This window comes from Ciconia boyciana, chromosome 2 (genome assembly GCF_034638445.1).
Source record: "Ciconia boyciana chromosome 2, ASM3463844v1, whole genome shotgun sequence".
Taxonomy (NCBI): Eukaryota; Metazoa; Chordata; class Aves; order Ciconiiformes; family Ciconiidae; genus Ciconia; species Ciconia boyciana.
The window spans coordinates 9174428-9187624 of record NC_132935.1 but is presented as its reverse complement, the minus strand read 5'-3'; the positions used below and the strand labels follow the sequence as shown (position 1 = coordinate 9187624).

The 13197-nt window shown below is 37.3% G+C and overlaps 1 protein-coding gene across 16 annotated transcripts in view; it reads left to right on the top strand.

Annotated features, from left to right (window-relative positions):
* Positions 1 to 11221, top strand: part of PHF20L1 (PHD finger protein 20 like 1) — a 61745-nt gene extending 50524 nt beyond the window's left edge. For 3 of the 16 annotated variants that reach the window (XM_072851858.1, XM_072851857.1, XM_072851859.1), the window contains 4 exons: positions 29 to 224; positions 654 to 1023; positions 4480 to 4645; positions 5793 to 11210. In XM_072851858.1, coding sequence (XP_072707959.1) covers positions 29 to 224; positions 654 to 1023; positions 4480 to 4645; positions 5793 to 5935 — 875 coding nt within the window. In that variant the 3' untranslated portion in view covers positions 5936 to 11210. Of the gene's footprint in view, positions 1 to 28; positions 225 to 653; positions 1024 to 4479; positions 4646 to 5792 lie in introns of all 16 variants that reach the window. The other 13 variants (XM_072851852.1, XM_072851853.1, XM_072851851.1 and 10 more) reach the window with 11 other exon arrangements.
* The last annotated feature ends 1976 nt before the right edge of the window (positions 11222 to 13197 follow it).

The following is a 13197-nucleotide window of genomic DNA, read 5'->3' as shown; positions in this document are numbered from 1 at the left end:
CCCTCAATTTGTTTATTTCTCACCCCAGGTCAGAGGTGGAGTGCCAAATATCTTTATGATAAAGACTGGCTAAACAATGGACACATGTGTGGATTATCTTTTTTGAAAGAAAACTACTCTCATCTTAATGCCAAAAAGATTGTGTCAACACATCATCTACTGGCAGATGTATATGGTGTGACTGAAATACTGCATGGACTGCAGTTGAAGATTGGGATATTAAAGTAAGTATCAGTCCAGGGTTTATTCTCCACCTTTATATCTTTAGGTAGCAGAGATTACCATTATTCCATATGCATTGTTCTCTCACATTAAAGTTCTTTCTTGTATAATAGTTTAAATAATTCAAGTGCAAGATGTAGAGTACCCTCAGCTTCAGTGGGAGTTCAGTGTTCAGCACCTGATCGGATCCGGTATATTGGGATTATTGGTGGGGGTTTTTTTTGTTTTGGGTTGTTTTTTTTTAATAGTCAGTTTTGTGTTAAAGGGACATTCTGGATTTATCCTAAATTGATAAGTGACCTAGGAATACTTAGATGTTTGACAATGGTGCTTATCAATAGCTGTGATCTAGTAGAAGTGGGTGCTTAATAGTTCAGTGCTGTAAGTGGTATTCTCTATAACTTGCTTTTTTCCCCTCCCCTTCATTGCAGAAATAAGCATCACCCAGACCTTCATCTCTGGGCTTATTCAGGGATGCGAAAAGAGCAAGAACAAATAACTGTTGGGGTAGAGAAAAAATTAGTGACTTTGCCGGATGCTGTTAATCCAACTGAAAGGACGTGTCACAGTCAAAACCATAAAGAGCCGCCCAGTATACCCCAGAAGATGGAAGAAACATACATCACAAGTGAGCACAGTTACCAAAAACCACAGAGTTTTGGTCAAGACTGCAAAGCAGTCACTGACCCTATGAGCTCAGATGATGAAGATACAAGTAGCTTTGAGGAAGATCCAGAATTTCACACAGAGAATAAAAACTGTTTACAATATTCTTTTAAGGATGATGGCATGAATGAGCAGGTAAGTATCATTCTTCATCTGGGAAGTTTCTTAGTTGGAAAAATATGTTCAGTCTGATAAAACTCAAGCACATACAAGTATTTAGAAATGTTCATTGTTATAAGTCGACATATTCTATCAAATAAGTCAGCAGAAACCACTAGAAGCAAAGTTGGATCACTGAAAGAGTTTCAGGTGAAGTATACCCATTTCAGCTGGTGAATGAAATGCAAAGTATGGTTAAAGTATTGCCTGTGATAAAACTGTTTATGCTCAATCCAATGTTTCAGGGGAAAAAAAAAAATCCCAGGGTCTTGAAACAGAACTTATGTGTTTTTTGAGAGGTGAGAAAAATGGGATGTTTCCTTCATTCTCTCAATTCTGTTTTCTACATGTGTTTTTGTTGTTATTGTTTGCTAAACTGAGATTTGTAATAATGTTTATTATTATACCATGTTCTTCTTTTAATAGGAGCACTATCTAGAATTCTGTCCACAAGTAATGATTTACTGACCAACTAATTTCACCTCATGTGCAACTTCTTTTGAGTCTTTTATATCGCATATTTCTTCTAATTAAATGTTTCACAGGTTTTTAGTCAGGATTATATTTGGCTATTTAAACATATCTCTCTCATTTTTGCATTAATGATTTGAACCCATTACTTTCTGGAAAAGGTCTGAAACTTGTTAGTCTGGTTTTAGTGAAGAGTTCTCTTTGAGCAAAAAACAAAGTGAAACAAACCTTTCTGTTTTCTACAATACCAACTGTGTGAGAATAAATCGCCCAAGTCATCCCCCTTTTGAAGTACAGTTTCTGGTGTGGAAGAAATGAGTAAGATACATCTTTTTCTTTTAATTTTTATTTTAAATGTGGCATGTAAGATGTGTAGTCTGGGAAATTTTGGCTCATTCTAGTTAGAAATAATTTTTTGTGTGCTAAATCGCATGATTATATTCAGTTTGTATAGTAAGGAGACATGCAGCAGTGTGAAATGCATTTTCCTTCCAACAGCAGTTTAAATTGTCATTGTAAATAGTATAAATAAATTTAGAATTAAAAGAAAATATATGTGAGCGGTGAAACAAAACTAATGTTTTCTTCAGAGACTAAAGCATCTATCTAAAAAGCTAGGTGCTGTCTGTTTTAAACCACAAGAGGTCTGTTTGGGGCAGTGTCAGAGTGCTCTTTCCTTTGGGACACCTTAGTTCACCTTGTCAGTAGTCAGCCTTGATATCTGAAATAAGGCTTTCTGTCTAGACTTAATACGCATTGAAAAGCTCTCCTTGGTTTCTCCATGAACCTGTTTGTACTTACCTTAAAACCATGATGATACTGACATTGAAGTGCCATTTTTACATGAACTGACTTCTCTGTAAGGTGCCTTCTTCACCTCTCCTTGTCAAAGTTTTGGTTGGGGCTTTGGATTCTCCCTTCTAGCATCCCACAGAGCCTTTATTCTGTTTTTCCATACTGTTTTGTCTTACCCTAATCTACAGTTCCATTACGTATCTTCTTTTATCTTAATAAACAGTGTTCAGATTGACTATTATCAAGTCCCTTTTCAGACTATGCATCGTCTTTAAAATTGTATTTAGTTTCCTTGTTCTCGCTTCTGAAAGCGTGAGCCTTCCCCACCTGAACCTCCTGTTTATTTCTTCTTCACAAGCTGGATCCTGTACTCTGCTTCTCTTACTAACCCTGCCACTACTCCCTGATGGCCTACATTGATCTCTTAGCTTACAGGAGGACCTGTTTGATCTTGTGGGTGTTTTTTTCAAGGAGCATTCACCAGCCATTTGAATAAATACAGAGGTCATTAAAAGGAAAAAAAAAAGTTTTATGATGTTATTTAGATGTTAAGTTATTTAGCTTTAAGATTTTCTCTAACTTACTGCAGTGGGCATCTAAAAGATTCACCTAAGAGATGATCTTGGTTCTAGAATTATGGACTTGGGTCCTCATACAGCAAGGGAAAAATGGTGGTGTTCTCGTGGTTTTAGAGAGGCTCTGAAAGTTGTAAGAAATAGGGCATCGCTTATTTACGTTGGAAATATCCTTTATAAGATTAATAACGGTTTGAATAGTGAAAACACTGTGGAGGCAAACCTGATGTCTTGAGAGAAGAAAGATTTTATCTGAAAGGTTTGAGAGTTTAGAGGCTTTTATGACTTTTAAAATCTTTGATAAATAACTTTAACTCCTTTAATGAATATTGTGAGTTTTAACCATACTTGTCCTCCAGGACTTGCTCATAAAGCTGCCAGCAGGTCAGTCCAAGTTTGATTTGTTTTTTTAATTGATTTTAAGTCTTAAAAAGAAAGGTTGTTTTTTTTTTTTGCTTAAGAAGTAACTTAAAATCCATCAGTCCTTATTTTCTTCCTCCCCTCTCTTCTCACTCTTCCCAGTCTTGACTGGAGGAAGAAATCATTTAAGAAAAAAATGGTGTTAAGTCTGTTATGTAACGTGGAAAAAAATTAGCTGAGCACTTCATCAGAGAAGTGTATTAATACGATAAAATTCACTCCTTGCTCTGGCATTTGCCATGAACTGACGCTATGTGAGCACACATATCCAGCATTTTAGTTCCTAACGTTAGAATCATCAGTGGTGGCAGAACTTCATCAGATATGAAATCATAGTGGATGTAAAATGGAAACTGTGAATCCTGCTAATTAATGGCGATGCTGAACATTCTAACTCATTAAATCAGATATACTTTATTTGGTCATTTCCATTAGCTGAAACATCAGATACAGAAAGATGAGTACTTGTGTATTATCTCTGACTTGCTGTGAAGATATTAATTATTTCAGAGAAGTCAGTCTTCCTTGGATACTATGTTTGCCTAGCTCAGCATGTTACTGCCCTTGTAACTATCCCCAAACATGTTCAATTCTGTTTCAGACTTGTGCTTGCAAGTTACATGGGGCCATAGCAATGGCAGGAAGAGAAGTCTTTTGTCTTAATCAACAAATAGAATGGCCAGCTTATTTGTGCAAAATAATGACTTTTTACATCTTGGATATTACTGCATTTTAGGGAGTTTTCCATCATTCTGTGGCTAAAGTTGAAACAAACCTTAGCTTTTTGCACATTTTTGGTGATGGTGGAGTGATGCAGTTCAGCACTTCATAATTTAAGTCACAATTTATATCAAAAAGACACGCAAATGCAGTCTGTCTTACTGCATTAAACAAAGTGCTTGAGCTGGTAAATTTTTACCTCTTGCTTCACTCCCCCGGGGCTATATATGCTCATTTGTATGGACTTTGCATTTTGTTTGGTTTAGTCTATTGATGTGTCATGGTACATGGCTTTTTGAGTATCCTTTTTGTCAAGTAGACAGAAATGCAATTCTAAACCAGCATAGCTTATCATGTGACTCAAGTGTTGAAATCAACACCAGAAATTAAAAAACAAAACAAAAAAACCCTCTTAAATGGCAATTTTTTTCTTTCTGTTGCTCCTATGAAGAAGAATTCTGCTGAAGGAAACACTGTGTTTGTTTGTAATGAAAGAAAAGGCTCAGAAGAACAAGTGGACACACATCTTCAATGGCAGCTAAATCTCCTTACGCATATAGAGAATGTACAGAACGAAGTCACCAGCAGAATGGACCTGATTGAAAAAGAAGTTGATGGTAACTGCATTGCCAGATACTTGTTAATACACCTGTAACAGCATCTTTCATAGCCACTGTGTTGAAGTGATCTGAGGCACTGAGGATGGATTTTTAAGAATGGTATTCAAATTTGGGTACCCAAAATTATAACCAGAGCTTGTACCCTTGATCCCTCCACCTCCTTCCACAAGTTTTGAATGCCCAATAAAGTAGCTTAAGCACTCAGGACCCCTGAAAATTTTGCTCAGGTTTGTGATGTTAGGCAGACTTCAGAAAGCTTAGATAACTTGTCTAGTCTTTGTCCAGATATGGATCATAAAGTTGATGGGTTTTTCTATGCCTGGAGTGTTTTTTGGCCTGCTGGTTCAAGTAATTGACAATATTTAGGAAAAAAAAGATGTGTCCATTCTGCCTTCAACTTTGGTTTACTGTATGTTAGTAAGTAACTGGTTTCAGGAAGACAAATCAGGCTTCATGAGAAAACTTGAATGAAATGACAGTGTAGAAATAAATATTACAGCACATAAGTTTACTCGCCAGTCATAAAAATTAAGAATGAGGGGAGATTGTAGTCTAGCCATAGGAGTCCTGAATTATCTTTTGGTAAATAAAGTTGTCTTATTCCTATTTGCAGTTTTACTTTCAATATTCCTGCTTGTACTAGGCAGTATTTTTAGGCTAACAGGGTTGACCTTTTCCCTTCTCTGTCTCTACAAGCATAGAAATTCCTTGAAAACAGTTGTTGAAGATTGGAAAACCATTCTGTAGTCTGGACCTTGTAAACAGGAGCCTGTTAAAGTGACAGAAGCAAGCCTTGCATTTAAGGATTGCATTTTCTGTTGCAGAACTATCATAGCTAGATGATCGTGAACTGAGGTTTCTTTTATGTGTGTAGATGGTAAATTGTTAGCCAAGGGTATCATTTGCTCCCAGGTACCTTTTTATAGCAACAATCAAATCGGAAGATATGTTTAGATTGTTTGAGTGAAACACAAAATTAGTTGGTGTTTCCCTAATAAAAATTTCTTCTATTAAATAAAAATCACGGCCTCAATATATTTTTCCTTCTAATAAAAGACAAAGAGTAAGAAAGAAGAGTTTAATTTTTATGAAAACTGTTTCTCGAAGACTTACTCTAATCAACTTCTTCCTTTTCCTTCTGTAGTTTTAGAAAGCTGGCTTGATTTCACTGGAGAACTGGAACCACCGGATCCTCTGGCAAGATTGCCTCAGCTGAAGCGACGTATCAAACAGCTCTTAATTGACATGGGGAAAGTACAGCAAATAGCAACGCTTTGCTCTGTATGACGAAAGGAAGAATAAAGAAATAAAAATAGGTTCTTTACAGTGAATTTTCTTACTAGCCACAAGACTGACAGGAAGACAGCAAAAAGCTGAGCATTTATCTGGTTCTTTGCTGATTACATTAATAGCCTGAAGCTTTAGAGAGAGGAGAGGAAATTTAGAGGAAGGAATGTGATATTGAAAATCTGAATATTCATTGTCCAAGCTTCAAAATGTAATATATTACGCACTGAGAAATGTTGATGTGATTTTAACATGATAAAGAAAATCCCCGCATACAAGACAGTTGAACAAACAAGAACTCTGTGAAGAACAATGCTACTATTTTGAAACCTTTGGCAAAAAAATTCTAAATTAGCAGAATTCAGCTGACTAAAAATTCTTGGGAACTGCTTTTTTAATGAATTCCTCTTGTCTCGCTAGTGAAAGATAGACACAGAGAGATCTGTATCCTCTCTACAAGGAAAGTTTTTAGATTATTTCATTCTCATGAATGTTCAGGGAAATGAACATACTAGCTTTGATTTTTGAAAGAAATTACTTATCATGGTCTCCTTTTTAAAGTATTTTTTTAAATAGAAATCCTTATTACAGCACCCTTAGGCTCCTTTAAAACATAAGTGGCAAATAGTGGTCAGATGTGCCAAATAATATTAAAACCACTGGGATGAGAGTTTGATTATGACTTACATGAAGTTTTTTTCCAAAGTCCTACTCGGTGCCAGCAATCCATCCAAAATTGTATCTAGTTTATATTTTTTTATGTTCTATTGCAGTATTTCAGGATTCAAGGTACAATTTTTGTCCTGGGTAGCTCTGTTCTGGTGTCGGCCCTCTGAAACTTTACCATCCTCAGCTGGGATGAGGAATGACAAGAGCAGCAAAACTGTCTGTGGCTGTGAATATACTAAACCACTAGAATAAATATCACAAGATACATTATCCAAGATGTTTTTATAAAATCTTTCAGCTTCAGTGAATGAAACGTCATGAAACCAAAGGCAACCTGCTTCTTCTGTTAGCTCTTGCTGGATTTTGAGCCCAGGACTTTCCCTGTGCTTATAAGTTGCCACTGTACCCAGTGCTACATACATATTTGTATGTGTATGTATATGTGTATAGATACACATGTACATATATACATACTATATACATTTATATCTACACATGTCTAGTTTTATTACAATAGACTATAAGAACTGGTGGTTAACGTGAAATGTTACATTTTAACAAGCAATTTCTAAAATTGAAAATAATGTATGTACAGGTTTTGAAATTTGTAAAATATGACTGTTTAAAAGGAGGCTATTTAACTGATGACATTAAGATACTTGAACATTTTATGCCTCACGTCTGTTTATCAGTTCTAGTTATCTGTATAAATGCATTTTAGAACCGATAGACAGTAAACTTGAATTTACCTTTTGATAAGAGTACAAGCCACTGTACATTCAAAAATTATTTAAATTTGCAAACACACTGTTCTATATGTAAGGTACTGTATGTAAAACTGTTTATTAAAACTATTCTGCATACTCTACATTTTCCACTTTTCTTCCTGATCTACATACAAATGTAAAAAAAGTGATTGTTATAATGTACAGACCATCAAAAATCAAAAAATCTTCGAATGCCTTTTGAGGATGCATAAAATTGAAAAATGTGCCAAAGATGGATTATCTGGGAAAGACTTTGCAACCAGTGCGTTGAACTTTCATGACAAACCATTATTGAGAAAGAAAGCAGCATGGCTGGTTCGTTGCTAAAGTAAACCTGCCCTGACATTTCCTGTCTATCATGTCTGAAGTGAGTTATCACTCTTGATGTCCAAAGCAAAATGTAAACCCCTGTTACAGAGTGGTTGCTATTTAAAGTCTTGCCACATCAAGCTTATAGGAGACATTACGGAGCTGCATGATAACATGGAAGTTAATTATGGAATCATGATTGGCAACTTTGTAATGCAGAAAGAACACAAGAGCTGAGGAGTTGTTGACATTTTTATAGCAACTGTTAATAAATAAAATACTGTGTTATATAGTTGGATGCTTAAATAACTGCTTCAAACAATATAAACAGTTGAGTGACCTACTTGCTTTTGGATATGTGAGACTTTTTAATATATTATTCACTTGCTGCATATCCTTGAATGTGGTACTGTGTGTACTGTATAAGAGAAGTGTAAATCCAGATGAATTACTTTGAAACAAAGTGGAGTGTATTTACATAATTTATACAGCATACACTGTAGCAATATTATGCAATGCGTGTGCATGCGTGTGATGTAATATAATTGTAAATGTTGCTGAAGGTGGAGGTGGACTGAGAGATTCCAGGTGGGAGGACGGATGTTTCCTTCTTAGTGCAGAGACACAGGAATAGTATCCTGAAAAGGAAATCGTAAGGTCAAAGTTACAGTTGCCCTTGCAGCTTTAACTTGTCTTCTGTTTGTATATGTAATGGTCTCTAAAGTTACATGAGTATGTAATTTTATCCCTCAGGATCCTGCCTTATTCAGAATGGACTGTGCTTACAAAAACAACTAATCTGTTCAGGTTTTTTTATCTTCATTTCTGCTGTAGTCACATATTATAAAAATTCCTGCAAGCATTCATATCTTATAAGAAGTACAATCTCCGTGTCCTTATGGACAGTGCTATGATACATTGTGTATTGCTTGAATGCTTCACAAACTTGTATGAGTTTGCTTTCTCAAAATGTGATGTTCGTCTGTAACGTGAATGTTAGTTTTGGCCCCAGTTTCTCAAGTATTCAAAGGTTTGGGACGCTTTTGAAGTTTTTCTTTAAACTCTTACAAGTCAAGTGCCATAAAAATGCTCAGTGTTTTGCACGGAATGTAACTTACAGTTGGTTGCTTTGTTTGTGTGCCAGTCAAAGCCCATGGGGTCTGGCTCATACCAGTATTTCGTCTAGTTGGCCTTATCGAGAGAATCTTTCCTGTAGGCATCATTCTCCATCTGTCTTCCTGCTTCCTCTGTAAATAAGCCGGGGATCTACACACAGTCTGTTTGCAACATCATTTGTCGGGCTGTGAATTGCAATTATTTGTTCTGTGTGATGGAGGCAGACCCTCTCTGAGGAAGAAATAGTATATGACAATGTAAGGACTGTTTTTTGATACATGTGCACAGAAAGGTAAAATTTTTAAATTTGCAGCGTTCTTTTAACTTAATATAAGTTCTTAATAGTAATAAAAGGGAAATGCCATTGTACAGAAGCTTCTTGTGATTTTACAGGACTAAATGGCAAACTTGTGGAGCCTTTAAATGCCCAGCTTTTTGTCTGACAGTTGATTTTTTTCATGGAGGTATTGGGGTGATTCATTTCAAAGCCACCTTCTTCCTGTGACCATACCATAGGCATCTACATCAGGAATTCTGCATTTTCAGTTGCAGTGATGGCAGGAGGACATCAGTGTTGCAGTCATAAATGCAACGTAGCCTTGTTGACGTGATCAGATATCCCGTGATGGGGCTGCCTATGTTTCAGTTACAAAATTGAGGTACTTCAAATCATATGGCAGGGAATGGGTTGGAAAATGTTTCCTGCTAACCCTTTTCTTGGGTAGCTGTAGGTTGAGTAGTGTCCATATTTTGGACATTCTGGCTTTAGATGTGTAGATCTTTGTTCAGCTATGGAGAAATTTACAGTGCTAGAAGCCTGTTGTCCTCTTTAAAATAGTCAAAGAAGATGGATCGCAATTTTCTGATTTCACGTATTTGCTGGGTCGCAAAGAACTGAAACTGTTCTTCCATGGGTGCAGTCCTCTTGTATGGCTGACATCCACCTGTGTCTCTTAATTTTGTCTCTAAGTTTCTACATGTGCTCCTCATCTGTTTGTTCCACAGCTTGCATCTGTTTCTCCTTTTGTTCTTCAGCTTCCTGCCCTCTGTCTTCTGTGATATCTGGAGGGTTTCACTCCTCCGTTCTTGTGCCCAGTTCTTTTTGGCTGCTGTGGGAAGCAGTCATAGGGAAAGGTCTCCCCTGCTCTTCTGTCCTCAGCCTCCAGTGTGTCCTATGAGCTGTGTACAGTTGGAGTGTGTGTACCATGATCAAAATCTTCAGATGTTTTTCTGCCTGCCTTTAGTGAGCCTCTTCTGATCTTGTGCAAGTGGTGATTTCCCTCTGCTCCGATCTGGCTTCTAACTTAACTAGGCTTGAATGAATATTACAGCAAAACCCCTCTGGCACTGTTGGGCTCCAATACTCCTTACCAAACTGAAGGTTGGGATGTAAAGGAGTCACTTGAACATCACAGTAAAATTATAAAAGTATTTTGAAGCTTGCAAACCAGAATATTTTTTCCTTTGCATTTGAAAGGAAACTGCAACTATTTTTCTTCACTGAAACTTCAAAAGACACAAAACAGATCCTGAACTGAACTGGAGCTTGATGTAAAAATCAGCAACAAGAGTAGGGGCAGGGAAGCACTCTGCAAACAGCGGCTCCATAACAAGAAGTGTGCAATCAGGCCATCTTGACCACCTTCTCCTGGCAGTAGTCACAAGGAGGTACTGATGTGTGAAGGGGGTGCATGCAATGCTGCCATTCATTTGCAAACGGGACCCATCTTTGCCACGTCGGTTTAGAACACTGGAACCACAGGTTTTCTCTCTACTGCTCAGAAATGTTGCTGTACATGCACCTTGATTTTGGAGTGCCTGTTAAGGTCAGAGGCTTAATCACTCTCGAAATGCCCATTGCTATTCTCGTATTTTATTAGCTGACAGGTTTTTTTTCTGTTGTACTGAGTCCATATGGCTTTAGGTGATCATTTTACAGAGGATGTTTGAAATACTTCAGTAATGTTTTTTATTATACTCTGTTATGTCCTGGGTGCTGGGTGTGGGGGTCTGTCTTTAGCAATAAGTATTATACACTATGTGTATATCTGTTTATATATGGAAAACAAGTATGGAGCATGTAACGATGGTGAAAATACACTGCACAGAGAGCAGATTGTGCATTTGGCGGCCATTCTGCACCAGCCTGAACAATCCAAATAAAAAATTGGAGACCGCACGGCAAAAACGAACTAGCGTGAAAAATCATTCAGGAGTGAATTTTCCTTTCCATACACACTGGGCCTGTGCGTAAGCAGTAGATGAGCCAGACTTATTGTGTGGATTGAATAACGAAAGCTAGTTCAATTGCTGTTTACTTCAAACAGCAGCCTTCCTGTCTTGAAAACTGGGCAGAGCCACCTCCGTGCAGCTGTAGCCACGTGCGTTGGTGTGTTGTCACTACACACTCTGAGAGAGGCAGCAGTGCACTGCTATTAAATCTTCTATGAGAGAAGCAAAATACTTTCTTCTGTGATTTTTTTCGTTGATTCCTTTTTTTTTATAATAGCAATAATGTTGACTGCGTTCTAATACAATAAAGGTCTGTTGAGATTGTTGTGTGCCTGGGCTTCCATTCAGTGGGCTTTTGTTTTGGCGAGCTAGTGAGTGCTTGTATATGTTTTAAAGCGTTAGGGAACCTTCAGTTGCATTTTTAGCCTGTAGTCAATAAGCTACACGCAGTCATTAGTACTCATTTATTTGTATACATTGCAAAGCTTTAGGGAATGTTCAGTTTTATTTTAGCCTATAGGCTAATTATGCAGCCAATAAATTATTTACAGTACTGAATTACTTACGGTGTGGCAAAGTAATTAGAAGATTCTTCTGCTCCTGACCTGCTTTGGTGTTGAACAATTTCAGGGTTTGAGTTTTGCAATACACTCGGTTCTTGAAAGACATCGTCTTTCAACAACGCGTTCACAGTGACAGCCTCCCTTCTTGTGGGCAGACGTCTGCCTTCAAAGGGTGTTTCTACTTTTGTGCCTTTGTACAATGTCATTACAAAATAAGTAACTTCAATTTGCGTTTAGTGATTTCTTATATTTTAATATTGTCTACAAACTGTTGTTCAGGACACTATTGTAGTAGGAAAGAAATAAGTAAACGATGCTAAGAAAGTTCCTGTCCTATACGTCCTGTGGACCAGGGCGCAAATGGTAAGTGGCAGGTGAATGAAATCAGACAGAATCTGAGTTACTAACACAGAGAAATGTTTCTGTTCTTCACAGCAAAAATAGGTATGATCTTAAACATGCAAGAAATTTCAAAATTTTAATTCTGAAACAGTTTAATCATTATTGAAAGCACAGTCTCAAAGCAGTCTCTCAGATTTAAGATAAAAGGCCAAATTCAGATCTTGGAGTACTGAAACACTTTTTCTAATTAGCAGACTTATTAAAGAAGAGGTTTCCTGAGTCAGACCACACATCCAGCCAGTCCAGTGTCTTTATCTTCAGTAGAAATACAATGTCAGCATCTGTAGAAACATATGGACTATAAAAGATCTGTACAAATTGGTCTTTCTCTTAATGTATCTTTCACTTCTGGTAAACTGAGGTTCCTTTACCAAAATCTTTATGAAGACCATCAGTTTTATCAAGCACTGACAGATCTGTGCTCCATGAATTTAATCCATCTTTTTTCATTCATTTGTCTCCACAACATCAGGTGGCATACTGAATTCCACAGCTTTGGTGAGCAGCAGAAGTGTTTGTCCTTGGACTTGCTTGCTGACGCCATTGACTCTACGCTGTTGCCTTCAGTTCAGAGAAGGTTAATTATTGCATTATCGAAAAGACCAAAAATAGTTTTTTCTTACCAACACCAGAAGTTTGGCACCCTGTTGCTGTCCTTGTGTGACTGGTGGTGCCTTTCCTCACTGCATCAGCTTGCTTTTGTCAAACGTTGAATCGATTCAGTGTGCAAACCTATCCGTCGTGCCACTGCGGGTTGCAGAACTGACTTCTGCTTGGGGTTTCAACACAATCTGCATCCCAGATGTCGTGAGAATAAAATAAATATTTTTCTACCTTGCATCACTATGGTACTATTAGATAGAGGAAACCTGTGTTATCTCCAATGGATAAGTAATTAAAAAAACATTTTACCTGTCCTAGAAATGGTTCATTTCTGCAGGGACAAAGGCAAATTCAAATGTTCTTACATGGGCTACTTTAGGTTCTTTTGTCATCAAAGGCCCTTTGCCAGCTGCTAAATTGTAACACAAAAAATTGAGAAGTCCTGTGCCCACTTGTCTGATCTAGCCAATTCTAGTATAGAAGTTACTGGAACTTCCCCATCGTTCTTTCAATCTGAAGAACGTGTCATGTATGAAGTGACTGAAACTTGTATTATCTGGTGGGGCTATGCTTTTTTCCTTGTCATCTTTTAATTTTGCAT